Source organism: Neodiprion fabricii, chromosome 6 (genome assembly GCF_021155785.1).
Source record: "Neodiprion fabricii isolate iyNeoFabr1 chromosome 6, iyNeoFabr1.1, whole genome shotgun sequence".
Lineage (NCBI taxonomy): Eukaryota > Metazoa > Arthropoda > Insecta > Hymenoptera > Diprionidae > Neodiprion > Neodiprion fabricii.
In genome coordinates this window covers 506683-526618 of record NC_060244.1, presented here as the reverse complement: position 1 = coordinate 526618, position 19936 = coordinate 506683, and the positions used below count along the sequence as shown (strand labels likewise).

Genomic DNA, 19936 nt, shown 5'->3' with positions numbered 1-19936 from the left:
CACGCGTCGAATCTATCATTGTTCCGGATTGATGCCGTCGTTGAAAGAAAGCGTTAACGGCTCCCGTGGCTGAATATTGAGGAGTTTTTCGCTTGAGGTGAGTGTACATGTGCCTGATGGAGCCCCTGACGTCACCATTGGTAAGTTAGCGGTGGCGGCATGGACTTAAGAGTTGTTCATGTGGCCCGCGTTGGGACTCCGGCATGGGGCGCCGTTTGTACATACGCTACATTTCGAAAATGTGTCTCCTTGATCATGCGTTGCGTTGTATTATGACGATTGTGTTTGACATGCGTGTACGCCAGATTGAAAAGAATTATGAACTACAGAATAACAGAGTATTTGGACGAGATTGAAAGATCTTTGTGAATCTAACCACGATTCTCTGTACTCTGAATCCGTTGAGTCGATGGCGTTAGAGATCCTTGGTGGCCTGACTCTGGAGCAGAGACGACGTTATCGGCTGTCGTGTCCCGGTAGTGTCCGGGACAGTGCGATTCGGATCTTTTCGCCAGTAGGTGTAAAATTTTCAAAGTTCAGCCTATTTGGTAGTGTCGGAACATATATATCGACCGATATCATTATTCTATACTAACGTAATAATTTCGGAAAAAAAAAGCAAAACAAGAAACTTGAGTATTTTTTTATTTCATTTTCCTGCTGGATGGAAACCGTAATTGCCAATTACCGTGTAAGTTGTTGTGCACGTGCACGTGTCGACGTAGAAGTTGAACGTAATACGTGATTAACCAAAGTCCACGATGCGTTAACGCTTGATCCTCCATTCTCTTCAGTTCTCCTATGTGCCCTCGTTGCTGTTATTATTATTTTCTTTTGTTTTACTGTTTTTCATCGCGCTTCAAACGCGCGTCCGTGTGAGCAGTGTAAACGCAGAAGCAAGGTAATCCACGTGCAGAGATATTAAAAAAAATTGGCATATTGCTGGCTGTAGTTCCAACGAGGTAATCAATTAGTTGCAAACAGTTGCAGTAACCGGCCACTAGCAGTGCATGTACTCTCTACATGTACACATAATCCCCTGGGGATGCTCCTCGTCTGCCTTGTCCGTTCCCCAAATCGACCTTCCGCATTTCTGCATGACGCGTATCATCTCTCGGGAACAATTTTACAGTATTCCTGACTTGGAGCAAGGACAAATTCAGTCCTGGTTCGTTTTTCATTTATGTACGACAAAATCCCGGCTGGTAATTAACGACGCTCTGATTTAAGCCAGCCTAACTTCGCTCCTTGTTAACAAATGGACCGGAAATCACGCGTATCCCATTCGGAGGCCACGACGTTTCTCCGGTCTCTGGATATTTGTGGTGTCTTTCTTCGCCTCGACCCTAGCCCTTCACTACGGTTAACTCGATTGTCCCCCTTGGACTCGGGGGCGCTACGCCTCCACGTTCGGGTCTGCGGTACCGGCAGCCAAGACACCGGGGACCGACGTTTCCGAAGGTCGAGAATTGCCCGATCAAAATTCCACTTTCGTAGAACAAGGTCGCTGTGTCGATGCTCGCGTGATTCCGTGATCCGAAATTCGACTCCGAAGAATCGTATCGCCGAAATCCGAGACGCAGAAATGGGGTTTCTAGTCTCGTCGAGTCTCTGAATACTCGAAAAGAATCTGTAACATTCGACAAAGCGTCGTCAACCCTTTAAACCCCCATTAAAAAAAAAAAAAAAAAAAAAACACTCCAAATATGAATCTTTGCTTCGAAAATGAGTTCTACATATCTACCAAAAATTATCTAGTTATTTTTTGGGGATCGCAGAAAAACTCTCTCAATTCTCCGAACCAAAATTAATTGATCAAATATTGCAAAACATCGGCAAAGTTAAAGAAAGTTAAAGAAAATGTCGAAACAGGACTTAATTTGTCATAAATAATGGCATCACGAGATTCACCCAGAGTGACCAACTAGGGTTAATACTTTTTTGGCAGTACGGACACAGTCTTGATATCAAGATTTCGAAGAGGCTTAAGGATCTCAAATTGAAAATTACTGAGAATTGACACAGTACCGGACACCGACAGGTATTTTCCTAGTTCCTAAGAAAAGTTTCGCGTTTCTCGGACGGTTTTTGGAAAGCTGATTTGGAAACGTGAAAGGAAGGATCAGGTAAAACCTCCGATTTTCCAAGTCGCCTGATTTTTCTCGATGGGTAAGGGCACGTCGAGGGTAATCGTGTCACCGCACGATGTCGATAGAGGAGGCGCCGCATACATTACGGCGTCTGCAGGTCGCTCGCTGCCCACTCTTTGAGGCAACCGAGTCTGGCGTCGCGGTCGTGACGCGTCACCAGTACGTGGCCACGGGGAGTCCGGTATAAATAATCCAGACCGACTGCGAATCGGATATAATGGCACGAAATTTCATCCTGCGACGTACGTGCCGAGGAACGAGTTCTGGCCTGACACGAATAGGGAACGAACTTACCTTGTCACTAAACGATGGGGTTCCACGCGTGTTACGTGTAATGTTGGCGCATAAAATACGCGGGACATGCAGACCCGTACACATATGACATTGCCCGTTGATCGATTCCTCAGCTCGGAAGCTCTCTAATGACGCGACCGCGGGTGGGAGAGTTGATTTTTCGTTCGAAAAGCCACGCGTCATCTTTGAAATTTATTTACTTGTTTTATCGCTGTTCCAAAGTCTTTGACAAAAAGTTGGTCGCAAACCTCGACGGCTGAATGTTTCTCGTACCCGTTAAGCGCACCGTCACCCACACGGTGAAAACATTGTTCACGGCAGGTTTAAAGCCGCGTTAACTTTTGTAAAACAAAAAAGTAAATAAAATTCTCCATTTAGAGGAATTACATCCAGCAGGGCAGCGCCTGGATCTGCACAGCCAGGGTAGTTTACTCGCGGTTCAAACCAGAAGTTATCTGCAAGTGGCAGCGTAGATCATGGGTGGGATTTAGCAGGAGTGCAGCAAGGAGCCCGCAGTTTCTCATCCAGTTTTTCGCCCTCAGCCCTGGCGTACGTCCGTTCACCGGGACTAAGGGCTTAATCGCGAACGTCGCAAGTCCGTCGCCGGCCGTTGAAAAGCAGGGCAAGGCTGTAGACACGCGGCTGAAACTCGTATCGTAGAGTCGCCGGAGTCGCTGAGGCGGCTGTAAGGACTCGCCCCGCGACTAGTTACTCATAGTTGAAAATTGCTTGGCGTCGTCTGGCATTAAAGTTGCATCCTTGTTCAGCAGACGGGGAGACTGTCGGGCGCGCGCCAAACGCTGCGGCAAGTAGAACATTGATTAAGTAATGAAGCCGCAATTCACAGACGCCGGAATACATACGGTGCAGGGTTGCACTGTACGTCGGGGAAGTTAAACACGTTATCCACAGACTATCCACGTCTACTCCCCTCGGAGTTCTCCTACGCCGACGGTAGACGCGCACTCGATGCAGTACCTACTCGTCTTTGGCTCCTCCTCTGAATAAACAGGATCGTTTCACCGTTGCCTTGCATCAGACTGACTCTAAATTCGATCCGAGGAACATGCGATCCTGCGATTAATTTCCACCCCTCATCGAATTTCCTCTTCTCTCCTGTACGTACATGTAACGTATATCTCTGTATCACCTTCTTTTCTCCGAGAATTGCTTCTTTTTCGACTCGTTTCGCTGAGCCGATAGTACGTTATGCAACAAGTAAATAAAGGCGAAGATTATTTCCACGGGTGAGTTTACTGCCCGAGCGAAACGAGTGATCTCTCGAAGGGAATAATATTCTACTTTTGTCCCGCTTTTTGGGTCAAGAAATTTAACATTGTGGTTGAGTCAGGAATAAACACGATTATATTACACGTACATATATGTAAGGAAGACGTAAGTGTTCGTTCCTTTTTATAATAAACACAACACGAGCTGTATTAGGTAAACCGCAGTTCCTGTACTTTTTCACTCTCTAGTTTACGAACTCTAGGTAAAAAGTATACGAAATTGACCGTGTGTTGAATTTTATCATTATTTATTTGTTAAACAACCCCACAGAATCGATGCAGCTCACGATATATCATCGAAAGCGCTGAAAAAATGTATGTAATACGAGAAATTGGTACCTACAGATGCATGTTTTTCTCGTAAACGAACAGAGTCTTCTTTCCGCTTGTTCATTTTCTCTCTCCGATTTAATTTCAATAGTAATTGTTCTCCAACCACGCACCGGACCAGCGAGGAATACCTCTCACCGTTTGATACAAAATACTGTTTCTTTTTTATTTTAGTTGCTTTCTTATCAACCGGATTCGAAGTCTTTCATTTCCGCAGAATGATCGAGGAGCAGGGATTTTGAGTTGACTCATTTTCTTAAAAGCTTCACTGCTGGCTTAAGACGAGTATTTTAAGGCTCAAGTGATCCCTTGTCACGATTCGAGGCACGTGGCGCGCGTAAATCCGTCCAAGGTTAAATACACACTTAGCTTTCGAAAAAAAAAGAAAACTGTAAGAATGAAAGGAAAAACGAAATAAAAGTGAGAACGGGGAAGTAAACCCTGGAGTAACTTGACGTGTATTTTCGCATACCTTGATCCGTATAATCCTCATATATCGACCTCCGCGTTGTATTCTCCTTTACGAAGTTGGGCAGCTACGTTATACACCCAGGGTCGAAATTACCCTGAAAATTTATAGGCACAATTTTATTGTGCCAATAAAGCGCACATAACGCTTCGACTTATCAGCCTGGGCCACTCGTAAAAATATATCAATAGCTCCCGCAAGTGTGGCGGTGCGCGGTGGTCAATTTCCTCGGATATTATACGCGTGTTTCTACGTGTTTCTACGTGTTTCTGTATGCCGTCCGCAGGCGACGCGTACAACAGCTCTATCTATCCCTTTTCCGTGGAAACAGGAAGTCATAAACTTGCAGCGCGATATGAAATCGAGCAGCAAAGTGCCCCGGCTATAATGGGTCCCCTCAAAACGACCATTAACCAAACCCTGACCCTCCCCCGCAATTCGCATCTATCTGCATGATGCGATCACATCGTCGCGATTACGTTCGAATCGAACACGATCACAGATGAATCAACGTATGTTTCACCAGCCGTGTATTCATTCGAATATTGTCCCTGCGCGATTGAGGTTTTAGGGTTGGTTCAAAAAACAAATTTTAAATCAGGAAACGAAATGCTTGCAGTCAATTTACGGCGGTAGGTTTTTAAGCTATCGAAATTAGTGGGGAAAGTAATTATCAAGTGACAGTTTTCGTCTCTGCGTAACTTGTACTCGCTCAAGATTTCCCGTCGGTCAAGTTTTTTTCGCCTAGGTACATCGATCCAGGGTGAAAACGGTTGAAGATTGCTCTTTGATTTATCAATGGTAGTGGTTGATAACAATAAATAGCTGTTACGCAGGGAAGATTTTGAGAAAACGTATACGACTGGAGAGCTGAGAAGAAAAGGGGAGGAAAAACTTGAGCAACGGCGACCTCCAGGAAACCACTCGGAAAGTAATTTGCGCAATACCGGTTCGACGGTCACCGCAGCTATACCTACATACATACAACTCCAGGATTTTGAAGGACCACGAGGGAGGTAAATTTTGTTTCGAAAAAAGCCAGTCAATCGATTCGACGGTCTTCAAGGAATGCAAGGTACTAATTCTCCCTTTTTCATCGAATTCAGAATCGCGAATTGCCCTCGATTTGTACATAAACATTCGTCAACTGATCGAGTCGAAAGGTAAATCTATCGAGCAGTCGTGTGACATTGCGGCATCTTCGTGATAATTTTTAATTGATAACATCGAATCGAGTAATTGTAACATAGCAACATCGCCGTTTTAGCTCAAGTAGAAATCAATTTCGACACATCGTATACCGGCTGCGTTCCCCGTAACGTAACTAATCGTAAGTAACCGCACGCAGGGCGCAGCTGATAGTGATTATGACGGCAGGGAATTGGTCGAGACGAGACGTCTAATACACGCGCGTTTGAGGTTTCATACGCGTTCTCATTTTACGACCGATATTATTACTCTGGTACACGCGTCGCATCCGAATCGCTTACCTAGGTGTAGGAAAGAGTAAACTACAGATTATATACAGGGGGAAAGTGTAACGCCGTTATCTCAAATACAGAAGTAGACATATTATGGCACCGTAACTCCGTTCAGGATTCCGTCGGCATGTGCCGGCGGCCTTTTATGACCCGTCCGAGAAACCGACCAACATCTCCTGCCTCGGCGAACGTAATTGCTGAATTCCCATTGGCTGGTTAACGAAACAATTAGGCACGCGAGAAATCGCGTTAACGTTATTTTACAACGACGCAGACCGCCTGTGATCCCCGCAAATCGGATTTCTCTGGTTGAAATTACCCATCGCAAATTTGAAAACGTTTTTTAACGTTAACGAGTCTCTGAAGAGCTTTCTGAAATAATTTCTTGCATTGGCAAATATCAGCAGGAAATCGTTCTCACCTCTGTCAATATTCTCTCATGATAAAATCTTTCCGTTACAATTCTTTTTATTCTTTTCTTACGTCTCGGACTTTTGAAATTTAAACCAGCAATTATGCAACAGTAGCAACAACGATTGTCGAGGATCCCGAAGACATGTCTTACACTCAATCAGAGACTCTTGTGCGAGCTGCAAAGGCCGACGCAGTAAGGAAAGTTTGTTTCAATCAGACGAACGCTGTGCTAATTGTCAGGCAGCGATTTTTCATCGGGGGTTGCAAAGCACCCTGAAGATATGCGAAAACCGTGTAATATTTTTTACCCATAATTATGCTTTCGTTCCACGATATTTTTCCAGCTCAAACTGCAGCGCGCAGCACGCAGCTGCTTCTGCGGGGAAAAATGAACGGGGCTGGAGAAATACTAACCACGTTGCCGAGAGTAATATACGGCATCCTTGATTCCCATGTCAGTGCAGCATAACATATAACACATGAAACTTCTGCTCGTCGGACGGAGCTCGACGTTTTTGGCACTCAATGATGCATGAACCAAGTGTTTACCCCGAGGATCAATGGAGAACGGCGTTTTCCACATTTAGGTTTTACGAGTCACGTGATCGTCTGACACTTTCCGGAAACTCCAGCAGGGGAGTGCAAAAACGGTTCGGAAATTCTGCTGAATTCCAGATCACCTCACTCTTTGAGCGGGGAGCGAGGAACAACTGCAATTTGAAAAATAATTTCATGCGCGAGGTGAAAAACATCGATACCTGTTATTGTTACGAGATGTGCGATCTGTATAATTTGCCAACGCAAACAGAAGCCCAGGCCTGGGGTTTGAGCTGCTGCAATAGTTCGCGGACAGTTTTAGAATCGATTTTTTCCCTACACCTCGAAAAACATGACTCCGCACGGGAGACGGAGTTTGCGTATAATTTTCCGCACGCGATTTCCGAGAAAATACTTTGCCGGTATAAACTTTCCCCACGATCATTACCTGGTCGTGTTTCCGGGCTTTGCGGTAAGTCGTCACTTGATTCATACGAGATTATGGTGGAAATTTAATTAGACGAAGGCTCTTTCATATTGGTGGTTTGTAAACTGTTGACAATTCACGGATAAGTTTTAGAATTCTGACAGCGTATGCGGCGAGACGTGCGTTAGATTTTTCCATTTTCTTTTTCTCTTTTCTTTTTACACGCGAAGCGGTGAGGCATGTATGTATTTCCCTATTTTTCGCGCTCTCGTCTTCGCTCTTCATCGTCTCTTTTCTTTCCTTTCAACCAGATGCAGCGCCGAGTCTAACCACGTAGGCTGGCTGCGTCATGTAAACACAAAATATCGTTCGTGTCGCGCCCCAAACTTCCTTTTCCCCAGAAACCATCCCCGACTCGACATCGTCACCCCGAGTTCTGGCACCCTCGCGATCGCGACCACGCCAAACGTTACAACTATACAAATATTTATGCCCGACACGACCTCTCATCCCCTCAACCCCTCATCCTCGTCGTCACCTCATAATTTCGACTTTCTTCTGGCAGGGCAAATATTTGCTTGAAATTTTATAGAATTTGTTTACTTTTTGAGAACACAGAGTGCGATGGAATTAGATTAAAACAGTGCCCCTCGAAATTCCCAAAGTTTAAAGCGCACGCAGTGATTTGGGTGACAACGAAAGAAGGGAAGAAGTGAATAGAAAACAACAGCAAACTGATATTGAATCTAGACAAAATAATTGTTCGAAATAAATCGCGAAGCGTTGTGCACTTTGTGCCAGTTTGTGCCATCGGCGTTTTTGTCATTCAGATTTCACCGTTCGAGACTCGAGGGACCCGATATGCGCCCGTGATAAAATGAAAAATTGCTGAACAAGCCGGAGCTAAGCTTGTTGATATTTGCAAAATCCATTAGGTGACGTGATATCCGGTGAAATTCAAACAATCCGTACCAACCTATATCGCATACGTCCTTCGAGTACATGTGGCACCAACTGCCAACTGCACGAATATTAAATTAAAATCTACGTCCTCGTGATTAAGGTACGATAAAAAACAAATAAATAAATGAATTACGCGAGTGTTCCGATCGCATGGTCGAATCGTCACGATCATACTTCCCAATGCCGGAGTGACGATCAACAGTAGAATTGCACAAACTGTGAGGGCGTAGAGGGAGAAAGAGAATGAGCCACAATTTGCGAGGTGTTGAGTGTTCGTAGTTCGCCGAAGTGAGATTAATTAACGTCGTGCAGTTGAACAGCGAGGCGGACATTGCGCAAGGCGGTGTCTCTCGTCGCCGGCAACTCCATGATGATATTCAGCAACGTTTCCCTCCGTCAAAGCCGGCGGTCCCAAGGCGACGGGTCACTTCAGAAATGGTCCGTTTGTGTAATGAGATTTGCATTGTGCATTATCGCAGTCTCCAGACGGTCGGGTAATTACCTCACACTTGGTACAGTCCGGTTATAACGATGCTGGCGGTGTTACCAACGTGATCGTAACCATCCTCCGCATGCAACGCGACCCGATTCTGTATATGTAAATATCGTATACATGTATGTATCATATACATATATACGTTTTGCGATGTATGCGTGACCAGGGAGATAGATTGAACCATGTTTAGTCGAAATCCGGTCAGTTTCGTAATCAAATAAACAAATTACGAAATTGACCGGATTTTGTTTATTGTCGTATGTATATATATACGACAAAATGCAGAGTTCGTACCACCTGAAGAATCCAGCGCCACCTCAGCGTCGTTTTCTCCCTCAAGTGCAATCAGACCTGGGGATGATGAAATTTCCTGATATTTCTAATTCTACGCAGTGCATTGCGGTGCATGGTTCGTTTTTGGAATTCATTATTCAAGCTCCCGTACACAGGCGTGTGTTCAGACGCTTGGAGGCGCGAAGGCGGGCCCATGCAGTTCGCTTAAGTAGCGTAATCCGGGCGAAACAGCCAAAGTTGAGTCTCGACGAATTATTATAGGCGAAGGAGAGGCGAGTCGACGCCGACTGAAGCAGGTACGACAAAACTTGGCTGAACTAGATGTAAATAAGGTTTACATATTCCGGTAATGCGCGCGGTACACAGAAGCACCCTGCCACAGTTGACTCTGCACTGAATTGTAATTATGCAAAGAACCGGTTCAGGCGAAACCCCGCTTCGGGATACGACGAACGCTCGACGCGTAAGTGTCGAATACCACGCAGAGAGACCTTACCGACCCTCTCTTCATTCTTATCGAACGAGTCGCACTCCGGTCATCGGGAAATTCATCCCGTTGATCAAAATTCACCGCCATACGATCCTTCGTTAATTTGGGAAAAGTGACTGGCCGAGAAGTTGCCAGATTCGTGCAGACGAGCGGGGAAGGTTGGTTTCTCGTATCTGAAAATATCGGCGGTAGTCAAGATTGGTAGGAGATAAAACGGCAAATCCAATTTAATTCGAATTCCCGTGAGACGAATATATCTTATATACCCTCGGTTCGATGACGGGAACGGCATAAAATCCAACGAAGCAAAGGCCGGGAGGGAGCTGCTGCAGGCAGTCCCTGAACGTTTGACGAGGTAGCGGAAGATCCTGATCGGATGACCAGAAAATATGATCGTTTGAACTATAGACTCGAATGAACAAAGGTGACCCCACTCAGGGGAGGGCTGATCCTGCCTTCCCTCGTCCTTTCGCCTCTTACTGCGTGCCGTACCTTTGCCACCATTGACCCTCCAGTCCCGTTTCTTCTTTTTCCTCTTCTTCTCCTTCTCCTTCTTCTTCTCTTTACCCTCCGCTAGGTCTGTCTAGGATGGCCGACTTGGTCACGATAGAATGAACACTCAATATAGGCGAGGCAATAACGCGCCAGTTGCTGTTCCGCTCTGAGATTAAAACGATCCTCCCCGGTTCTCCTCGACCACCATCATGCCGGCCATCCCGGTCCTCGTACCTCGCCAAAGACCGTCTTCGTATGTGCCGCGCGTGTCGCCATGTGCCGCAAACTCAAAGGAAAAACCACACCTAATATCTTCTTCTTTGTTTCTTTTCCTCTTCTTTTTTTTCGCCCTCTCGCCTGTCTCTCTGTCTCTCCCTCTGTGTCTCTTCCTCTCTCTCGATCTTGCTACCTTTTTCTTTCTTCGTCGTCGGATCGTCTCTCGCAGAACATATTTGCAGAACATGTGGTCACCGAGTGGTTTATTTCTCTTGACGAGTACAACGAGGAAAGTGCAACCTGCATTTTGAATTGTGCAAGTGAAAGTACTCGGGCTCAAATTGATATTTTCATCGAATTGTATTGGAAAAACTTAGATATCGATATCAAGCTGTAATTTCGATTACCACCTTCAGCGTAAAGTTCATTATTGCGTTTTAACAGTGAAGTAGATGATCGTGCTTGACGCGAATCAACTGAGCAGTCATGTCGTGTGATATTGAGGTGTCAAATCCCATTAATAGCAATTCGTGCACGCACTTCCCATTACCAGAAATCCCCCCGAAGTCAGGTGAAATTATCTGCAATGGAATTGGAGGATTTTTTTCAGCGGCGTACCTGTAACGAAAAAAGTTATTTGTAACGAAAAAAGTTATTTCACACACGGGTGGATCAGCAATAACAGTTTAAAAATCTGAACAATCGTCGATCCAAACCCGTATGTGTGTGTTAAATTTCGAAACGACGAAAGCAGAGAAAATTTATCGATGTTAAACGTTGCGATGTATGTCGGGTTGAATTATAAATTCTCACGCTTAACGTCGGCGTAATTTAATAGCCGTTCCGGCAGCTTGTGCCTGCGAATAATACCCACTGTCATATAATGATACGAGGACGGTTGTAACTGTGAAATGAAATTTTCGTCAATGTCTGCATGCGGCAGCCAACGTCGCAGACATCTCATTGACGTTAGTCAAATGTTAGCGAATATGCGGTACGAAACGCTTCACCATCAGCCGCAGGTTCGAATTTCCTTATGAACGATCCGTCGGCGTCATCCCTAGCATATTCCTTATAAAACAATTATGCCGACTGTTTCATAGCTTTGACAAAAGGTTTCGATTTTCATTAAAAAAATTTGCATTGCTGATCGGTTATACCAGCGAGGCGCGTGTACCACCCAAATATGATTAGATTATTCAGTAATCTCGTCAAGACTTATGACCCGGCTCTGTTATCAAGTTTGTTTGTTTATTCCCATCTCGAATACCGTTCTTGAGATTTTATTACATGACGCCACCTTAAAATAAGCAAGATTAATTGGTACCCACTTAAGATTTTGCACAACGATCGCGAAATCTCGAAGAAAAAAACAAACAAACGAAAAAGCTGATTAACGTAATACCGGCAATAAGGTCAACCCAATTTTCGATCGACGTAATCTGATACTGCTCGATAAAACGCAGCGTGTTATCGAGGAACCGTGGGGCATAAAAGTGTTAACGGATACACTTCGTTTATATTCATTTATTCGATATTGTTATCGCCCAATTGGTTTTTTCTTTTCCATTGTCATTGCCCCGGTACATAATTAATACTAAGTCAAAGAGCGTAACGTAATTTTAAGAGATAATAATTCAATCTTGGTGAAACTGCAAATCCGATTTATCGATGAATATACTGTTTATCGAGTGATATTTATTTGATATTGAGATAAGATGGAAACAATAACCAGGTGCTCAACCTCAGCCATGTGCGACAAGAAAAGGGGACTATTTTCGGAACCTGGGACGACATCCTTCAAATTGTCACCCTCCCTACAAATCAACGCGTCGTAAGAGCGTTGAGCTTGAAGCGGCATCCGGTGACAGATTCGGGTCAAGTTCACGGTTGGTACACATAAACAAATGTAAGCCCAAAGTGTTAAATGTACTCGAGAAACGATGTAACTTGTGAAAAAAAAACTGCGAACGTTCATGTAAATGTTTTTCACAACATTTCGTTTCAGTGAGTGATCAGCAAGCCACTTGGGGCCAGGATGACTAGAAAGGGTTGGCCTGGGTTTGAATTAAAGGACTGATTTAAATTCCGTTCAACACTAATAGTCGCAATTTGCATACTGAGGTTGGCACGACACCTCATGGAGGAACGTTGTACAGGGTACCCAGTGCACGATGTGGACTCGGGACGCATTATATGCCGAAACGTGCTGATCTGCCGGTCAATCAAATTAGTGGCCGTCCAGATCCACGTGCGAGATCCAGGCTGCTTTATATCAGAAACGAGAATTCGGCCGTCGTGCGTAGATGTGCGGACACGAATAGTGCGCATTACCGTTTCATCACCGTTTTGTTTATCAAGGAGCCCGCCTCGTTGACCGCGATAAGTTGTTTCAATATGACGATCAACCGCTGGAGCTGGGGAGAATTAATTGCTTGATACACAAATATTGCCATCGATTTCTCAGCACGTGCCCGTTTACTGCACTGCAAGTAGTTTCTTTACGCGGGGGTTGTAAAGTGGGTTGAAAAGAAAATAATCTATCTCGATCCTAAGGGGAGTGATACAAGTTTTCAGAATGGCTCGAGCAGGACTTTACGCTAAAGGTGGAAAGACGCAGAATCGTTTTGCGTCCGAAAAGCGCTCTTTCACTTCATTTTTCACCGAGGAAACGCTGCACTGCGGATCTCGGAAAAGTTGGAAGCGTCGAACAGTTGTTTGTAAACCTCGTCGCGTATTTTCATATGGAAATCAGTGAAAGTAGGTACCAGGTCGGTATGACGCTCTGCTTCGAAAATGTCACTCGGTTGTGTCGCCGTGATGTATTCAGCAAATACGAGCAAACTTCTGCGACACACGATACGAAACGAACTCGTTTACATTTTACTGAAATTGTTACTGTATTAGCACCTAGCACCTCACGTCAGGACGCAATCACCATTTTTCAACGCGTCGATTTTTCATCGCTCACTTTCGCACGCCGTCACCACCCTCGTCAGTTTGCTGTAGTGGCTGAAGAAAGTCTCCGGAAATCAGACTCGGCAATCACTCTTTGTACCAATTTGTTATTATTGGAATCTCCCGAGGACCGGGTCTTTTTAAAAATGTTCTTTCCTTCAATCATCGGGCCAGTTTCCTCGTGGCTTAATGATACACCAAAGCCTGTTTTAGATTCACGGATTAGATTCTCAGATCAGATATTGGCGTGATTTTTTTACTACCGTACCAGCAAATAGGATTTGAAAAATTTCTGATTCACAGAGCGATTCCGAATTTCCCAAATCTCTTCCCTTTTGCCTTATACATTCAGTTGTCCTCTGAAATTCAATAGAAATTATGAATTTCTCCAAATTCTAAACGATACTATACCCATCGATTCGGTTGAACGTAAAACGGAGCGAGAAATGAAAGAGAGACTCCCAATTCTACGAAAAATTTCATGCCGCGGAAGTTTTTCCTTTGAAAGCTCAACGTTGCACTAGGTGATAAATGCTGGTTGGACTGGGAGTATGGGAGATGAATTTTGATCCATGACGGCAAAAGGCAATGTATAAAGTTTCTGCGGAGCTTGAAATATTTTCAGCAATAGATATACGTAGTCACCGAATACTCGCCTACATGGAAGGAGATTTAGTTGCCGATAATTGTGTTTGATTTAATGTTGTTCGAGTTTCGTCGATTCCTCGTAAACGTAATATTGAGAACCAGCTCAAGTCTAAAGTTAGCGACCTACCTACGGAATGAACCGCAACCCCAGGCTGCACTGTAAATATATATATATATATATACCTGTTTGAACAGGGGGTAAAAGGCGATACCAACAAAAGTCGGTTCGTTATTGGTTTTCGGAACAAGCAAACCGCCTCGGCCAAAGTTTTCTCTCTAAAAACAACACTGTAAGTTGAACTCTCATCTGACGAGTAGTGACGGTAAAATACCGTACAGACTGTACGGAAGTCGAACGGTGCATTATTCATTCAATGCTTGGTTCTCAGTGTCAGGTGGCTTTTCTGATTCGTAACCTTCGCATGTGGTCAAATGGCTGAACCACACGAAATGTTGGTAGTCCTTGCTGGACACGTAAATGGAATTTAAAAATGACGTGGATAAAACCGTAGGCCGAATGTTGTGTTATTCGATAAAGTGTGAAAGTGTTGGGTATAACGAAGCCCGGCATCGGGGTAAAATACGGGAAGGCTCTTTGATCAGAAATTCCAGGGTGTACATCCGAGGTACTTTAATGTGGTCCGGAGAGCAGTCATTTATAAAGGTAAGCCGACGTTAAACGCGGGTCCCATATGCACGGGGACTGGCATTGCTCCCCCAGCGGTGCATGATTAATACGTGAGCGTGAATCGCGTACATCGGATCGGACAGTTTCTTTTTCCATCTGGGAACGAAGCCAAAAAACTTCAGATCCACCGCTTGGCGGTTCTGCAGTTTTTCTTCTCGCACATCGAACCCGGGTTCGGGTTTTTCCTCCACCATCCGGTAACGGCTTCTTTTCTACAAACATTTGTTAGGGTCTCAGAACAAAAAATGGAGGGAGTTACGGGAAAAAAAAGGGGATGAATAAAAAGAATCGCCATGGTTCTCCGGAAATATCGTAAAGAATACGACGAACAAAACGATGCCATATCTACGCTCCTCGATGTTGAACAGCTGCAGGCATGTGTATATTTTCGCCGACGAGAGTGTTGCAAAAAAAAATTAAAAAAATAAAAAAAAAAGGAATCGTTTCGGTAGATTACAACGTTAACGTCAGTATCAAAATTGGCAACTCTATTAAACTGTCTCCATACCCATTTTAGTGTATCCGCCGGCGCCTTATTTGGCTGTGGTGAATTATCCGTCCAAAACTTTCTCTTGCACATTTCCCATGAAACCACACTACAGATGCCAAGGAGAAAAATCTCCAAACAACTAAAGAAAGAGGCAGAGCTCGGTAAAAGGGTGAAATTTTACAAGCTTGAAGCGATTGAACGTGGAATACATTTCAAAGAATTTAATTTTACAGCAATAGCGTCTGTTCAAATCGAGGATAAAGCGGAACTCATAATATACCAGAATAGTCTAAAACTGTAGAAAACAATAACCAATTCCAAAATCCTAGTAGATGATTATCAGAGCATATTTCATCCTCACCGAACGAGACAGTATTTCAATTACCGCCAACGGAAGAATTTTGCGTAAATAGTGTAACGCAATTCTTGAACGGCGTACTTTACAAAAAAAATTACGTTCTAAATTTTAGTCCAGAAAGTCAGCTCTGTTTCGAACTTGGCCGCAACTCGATAGTAATTCAGTGTTATTCCAAAATTTAGGTTTTTATTTTAGGTGTCGGTGTTAGATTTCACCTCAAAATTGTGTTGCGTATTGGTTTAAACTAATACCTCAACCCAGACCGTCATAATATATTCATGGCTGTTTGTACAAGGAGTTATGAAGTAATATGCTTACGATATTCGAAAGTGAGAGGAAATCGTGAATCTCCCATTTCTTTGTCTCAGAGCTTATTGGAATTAATTTCGAATCTGTTTATCCAATTACATCGAGAATAAGGACGATAGGGATGATAATTTCCTCCGCCTTTATAAAATTGTTTTCATTCCTCCCACGTTCGGTATCTCCAGGTAAGAACACACTGGCTCATATTATACTCTTGGTAATTCCTAATGTTCCGTACTGTTTGTTTTTTAATATAAAATCATAAATCCTTACGCGTCGCTACACGCTGGAGTTTTCATAAATTAGAAACGAGGGAACGTAGGTTGATACTATACGAGGCATTCGACCCAAACCGACCTACTTCTGAACTTCGTTTCATCATCGGCGATTTATTTATTCAGTCTTTTTTTTTTTTTTTATGTATAGTGTAGTCTTTAAAAAATCATATTTGACCGAGTTTTAGATTTCTTGGACGACAAGTATAATTCCACTGCTTCCAAAAACAGGAAAACCCAATTATCGAAACGATGGCCAAAATCGATTGGCTTCAAATTTTTGTCTTCAAGTTTTTGTGAAAATACAAAAAATTTTAGATAAAGATCAAAGTGGGCAAGCTATTGATTTAGAAGCTACAGGCGTAATAAGTAATTCAAAAGTGAGAGAAAACGAATGAATTTTTCTCAAGTAGTCAATAGAATTTATATTTATTTTGATTTTTCTCACTTCCGAGTTATTTGTTTCGCCCGTAGATTCTAAACGAATATCTTGTCCACTTCCATCTTGGTCTTAAAATTTTCGTTTTTTACCAAAACATTTGTAAGAAAAATTTAAACCCAATCGATTAAACCTGTTCATTAAAAAATTGAGTTTTTATGTTTTTGCGAGGAGTAAAAATCATACCCATCGTCTAAAAAATTGAAAACTCGGTGCAAGATGATTTTTTCGTACACTCTGCACCATACTTAAATATAAATGAAATCCCTGATGGTCAGGGTCAGGCGTAGGTCGGTTTGAGGTGGAATGCCTCATATACATACATATACACCACTCCGTCTGCAAGAAAGCAATTTTCAGATCCCGCTTTGCCCCTCCGTTAAAATAAGAGAGAACAAGGTCTAAATCTTCGGTATTCGGCTCTGTTTCAACTCGAAGAATACAAAGAAACTGTTCTTTTTTCGTCCCGTAACGACTCTATCTATTTTTCAGCCTATATATTCGTTGCTTTGTAGAATGGAACGATCGTTCAGAAAATGATATCGCTCTAAACCATCTTCTTTCCCGACAATCGTAGACACTCGGTTGAAACTAATGCAAGTTTTATAAGTTGTAGTTGAGCGACTAAATAAAAGCAGCTTTGCCATTGAACCCCAAACATACTAATAATGTTATTGAGAAGATAAACCAATAAGTAAAAGGTTACGCGATTTCACGTACTGGTATACAGGTATTTGAGCAAACTGATTCGATGTCACGTCGTCAAGGCAAGCTAGCCTCAAACTTCACCAAAGTCATCAATTTAATTCCATTATAAGTTTATGCGTAACATCATCGTCTTCTGATAAAGTATTTCAGATATGGAATATTCACGACAGTGAGCAGGGTATCAGATTTAACGGCCAAAGTTCTTTTGGTGTCGAAGGTCGCAACTCGCCTATCGGAAGGTTTGTGATTAGTGAAAGGCGCATTCCGAAAGAGTTGGCGAGCTGTTCAACATGAAAAAGAGTTTCATATTTGTCTTCCTGGTCCTAACGCACAGGTGAGCAATCGTTGTGTATTCATTTCATCAGGATATCATACGGCGAACGAAGGATAATTCGGTTATTACAGATTGTCAACGCAAGATGACGAAAATGTGTATTTAAAATTTCCGATTGGATTGAAAATCGGCGTCGGCGGAGCAGCCTACCAAATCGAAGGAGCTTGGAATATCAGCAGTACCTACTTCAAATTTCATTAACGTTGCAAATTGGTCAATTTTTTCGCATATAACGTGATTTTCGTTTTTACCAGACAAGGGTGAGAGCGTCTGGGACAATTTTGTGCACAACAGGCCATGGAAGATCAAGGATCAGAGTAACGGCGACACAGCCTCCAACTCCTATCACAAATACAAGGACGATGTGAAAATGGTCAAGAGGCTGGGAGTAAGTCACTAGAACGTTGAAAACAATTGCGGCAAATTATCTCCAAGACACGTCAATTTCACAGCTCGACTATTACCGACTCTCGATAAGTTGGGCTCGCGTACTCCCCAATGGATCAGCAGACTCGATCAACCGAGAAGGTATTCAGTACTATCACAATTTGATTGATGAGCTAGTAGCCAACGGCATAGAACCTATCGTGACCATGTACCATTGGGACCATCCCCAAGTTCTGGAGGATATGGGAGGTTGGATGAACGAGTCGATGGCGACGTGGTTCGCGGAGTACGCGGAAGTACTCTACAGAGAACTGGGACCAAAGGTCAAGACTTTTCTGACCATCAACGAGCCGCAAATCCTCTGTTTCCAGGGATACGGCAGCGGCATTATCGCGCCAGGTACGTAAAATGTAAAAACATTTCCTGGAAAATTTGTACGGGCGCTTCTTCTAACTTTAGGTAGAGATTTGGGCACTGCCGGAACGTATACGTGCGGGCATAACATGTTGAAGGCTCACGCAAAGGCGTATCGCTTGTACGATGAGAAGTATCGCTCTATCCAAAACGGAAAGCTTGGCATTGTCTCCCATTGCGATGGATACTTGCCTGAGACTGAAGGTGAAACGTTACCCTTGGAATTAGCTTACCAATTCAGATGCGGCTGGATATCTCACCCTATATTCGTTGGCGATTATCATCAGGTAATGAAGAGTAGGGTGGCCCAATTGAGCAGGGATGAAGGCTTGTCGGAATCTCGACTTCCACAATTTTCCCCCGAATGGATACGATACATAAAGTGAGCGAAGACAGATGAGTCAAAAAAAAAAGTCTAGACGAAAGTCTACGTTTTTCACGTACTTCACCGTTTATTTTTAAACTATTAATAATTTTGGGTCATCGGTTTCAGGGGCACAGCGGATTTCTTTGGTCTCAATCACTACACGTCATTCCTCGTGGGGTTTCCAACAACTACAAAACAAAATGGTTCGTTTGTGCTTCACGATTCGGGCCTATTAGTAAGAAGTGATCCGAGATGGGAGGCTGGATCGTTGAAATGGATTCATGTAATGACTCACTGCTCTATTAACCATTTGATATCAAACAATTTGCTACTCGAAAATGTCCGCATAGAAAAGTATATGTGTGGAAAATTCATGAACACATGTATTCTATTCTGCAAATTGCGTGATTATACGGATATGCATGTCGTATACATGATTAAATGTATGTGTCATAAGATGTATGGAATTTATGTCCAAAACATTGTTAAAAATATATTCAATCGTCATATGCATTCAAAAACATTTCCGGAAATTTTATAACATTGAGTAAAAGTCATTATAGAATGTTAATTTTCAAATTTCAGATTATTCCAGAGGGCTTCAGCTCGTTGCTGCGAAAAATTAAAAGCGAGTATAACAACCCACCTGTATACATTACGGAAAATGGATTTTCGGACAATAATAAAGTGCAGGATTACCAACGAATAAAGTATCACTACTTGTACTTAAAGGAGCTCTTACAAGCCGTAAAACGTGACGGTTGTAACGTTCAGAGATACACGTTCTGGAGTTTATTGGACAATTTTGAATGGAGTAGTGGTTACCAGTGAGTGAAAATTAGATTTGAAGTTCAGTACACCACCGAAATAGTGGGCCTATGTGGATATAATGTCATTGAGGGTCGTCTCTCTTCCAGGCACACCTTCGGGCTTATTAACGTTAATATGACCAGTCCAGGGCGCGAGAGAACCCCGAAGCTTTCGTTCACCTGGCTGCAAAACGTGATGCGTATGAGACAACTGCAGCTGCCAATTCCGTCGCCCTCCGTCAACACGACGACGAATCATCAATGAATATGGTTTCGCAGCGCAAGAAAAAATACTGGATGATTCACTAAATACTGCCTTACATCTTTAATTAAGAATCCCGTGGATAAAAATTTGAAGACGTGATTAAATAAAAAAACTAACGATCGTATTGGATTGCGCTCATGAAATA

General features: G+C 43.3%; 1 protein-coding gene across 2 annotated transcripts; it reads left to right on the top strand.

Annotated features, from left to right (window-relative positions):
- The first annotated feature begins 17426 nt into the window (after positions 1-17426).
- Positions 17427-19871, top strand: LOC124184637 (myrosinase 1-like). Of its 2 annotated transcripts, XM_046574585.1 has the most exons (8): positions 17427-17549; positions 17621-17727; positions 17804-17937; positions 18002-18335; positions 18396-18732; positions 18844-19000; positions 19303-19544; positions 19635-19871. In XM_046574585.1, exons 1-8 carry the CDS (start codon positions 17506-17508, stop codon positions 19789-19791), a joined length of 1512 nt encoding a protein of 503 aa, XP_046430541.1. In that variant the 5' UTR covers positions 17427-17505; the 3' UTR covers positions 19792-19871. The 2 variants fall into 2 exon arrangements, with proteins under 2 accessions (XP_046430541.1, XP_046430542.1); XM_046574586.1 differs by lacking the exon at positions 17621-17727 and having other exon boundaries at positions 17484-17549.
- The last annotated feature ends 65 nt before the right edge of the window (positions 19872-19936 follow it).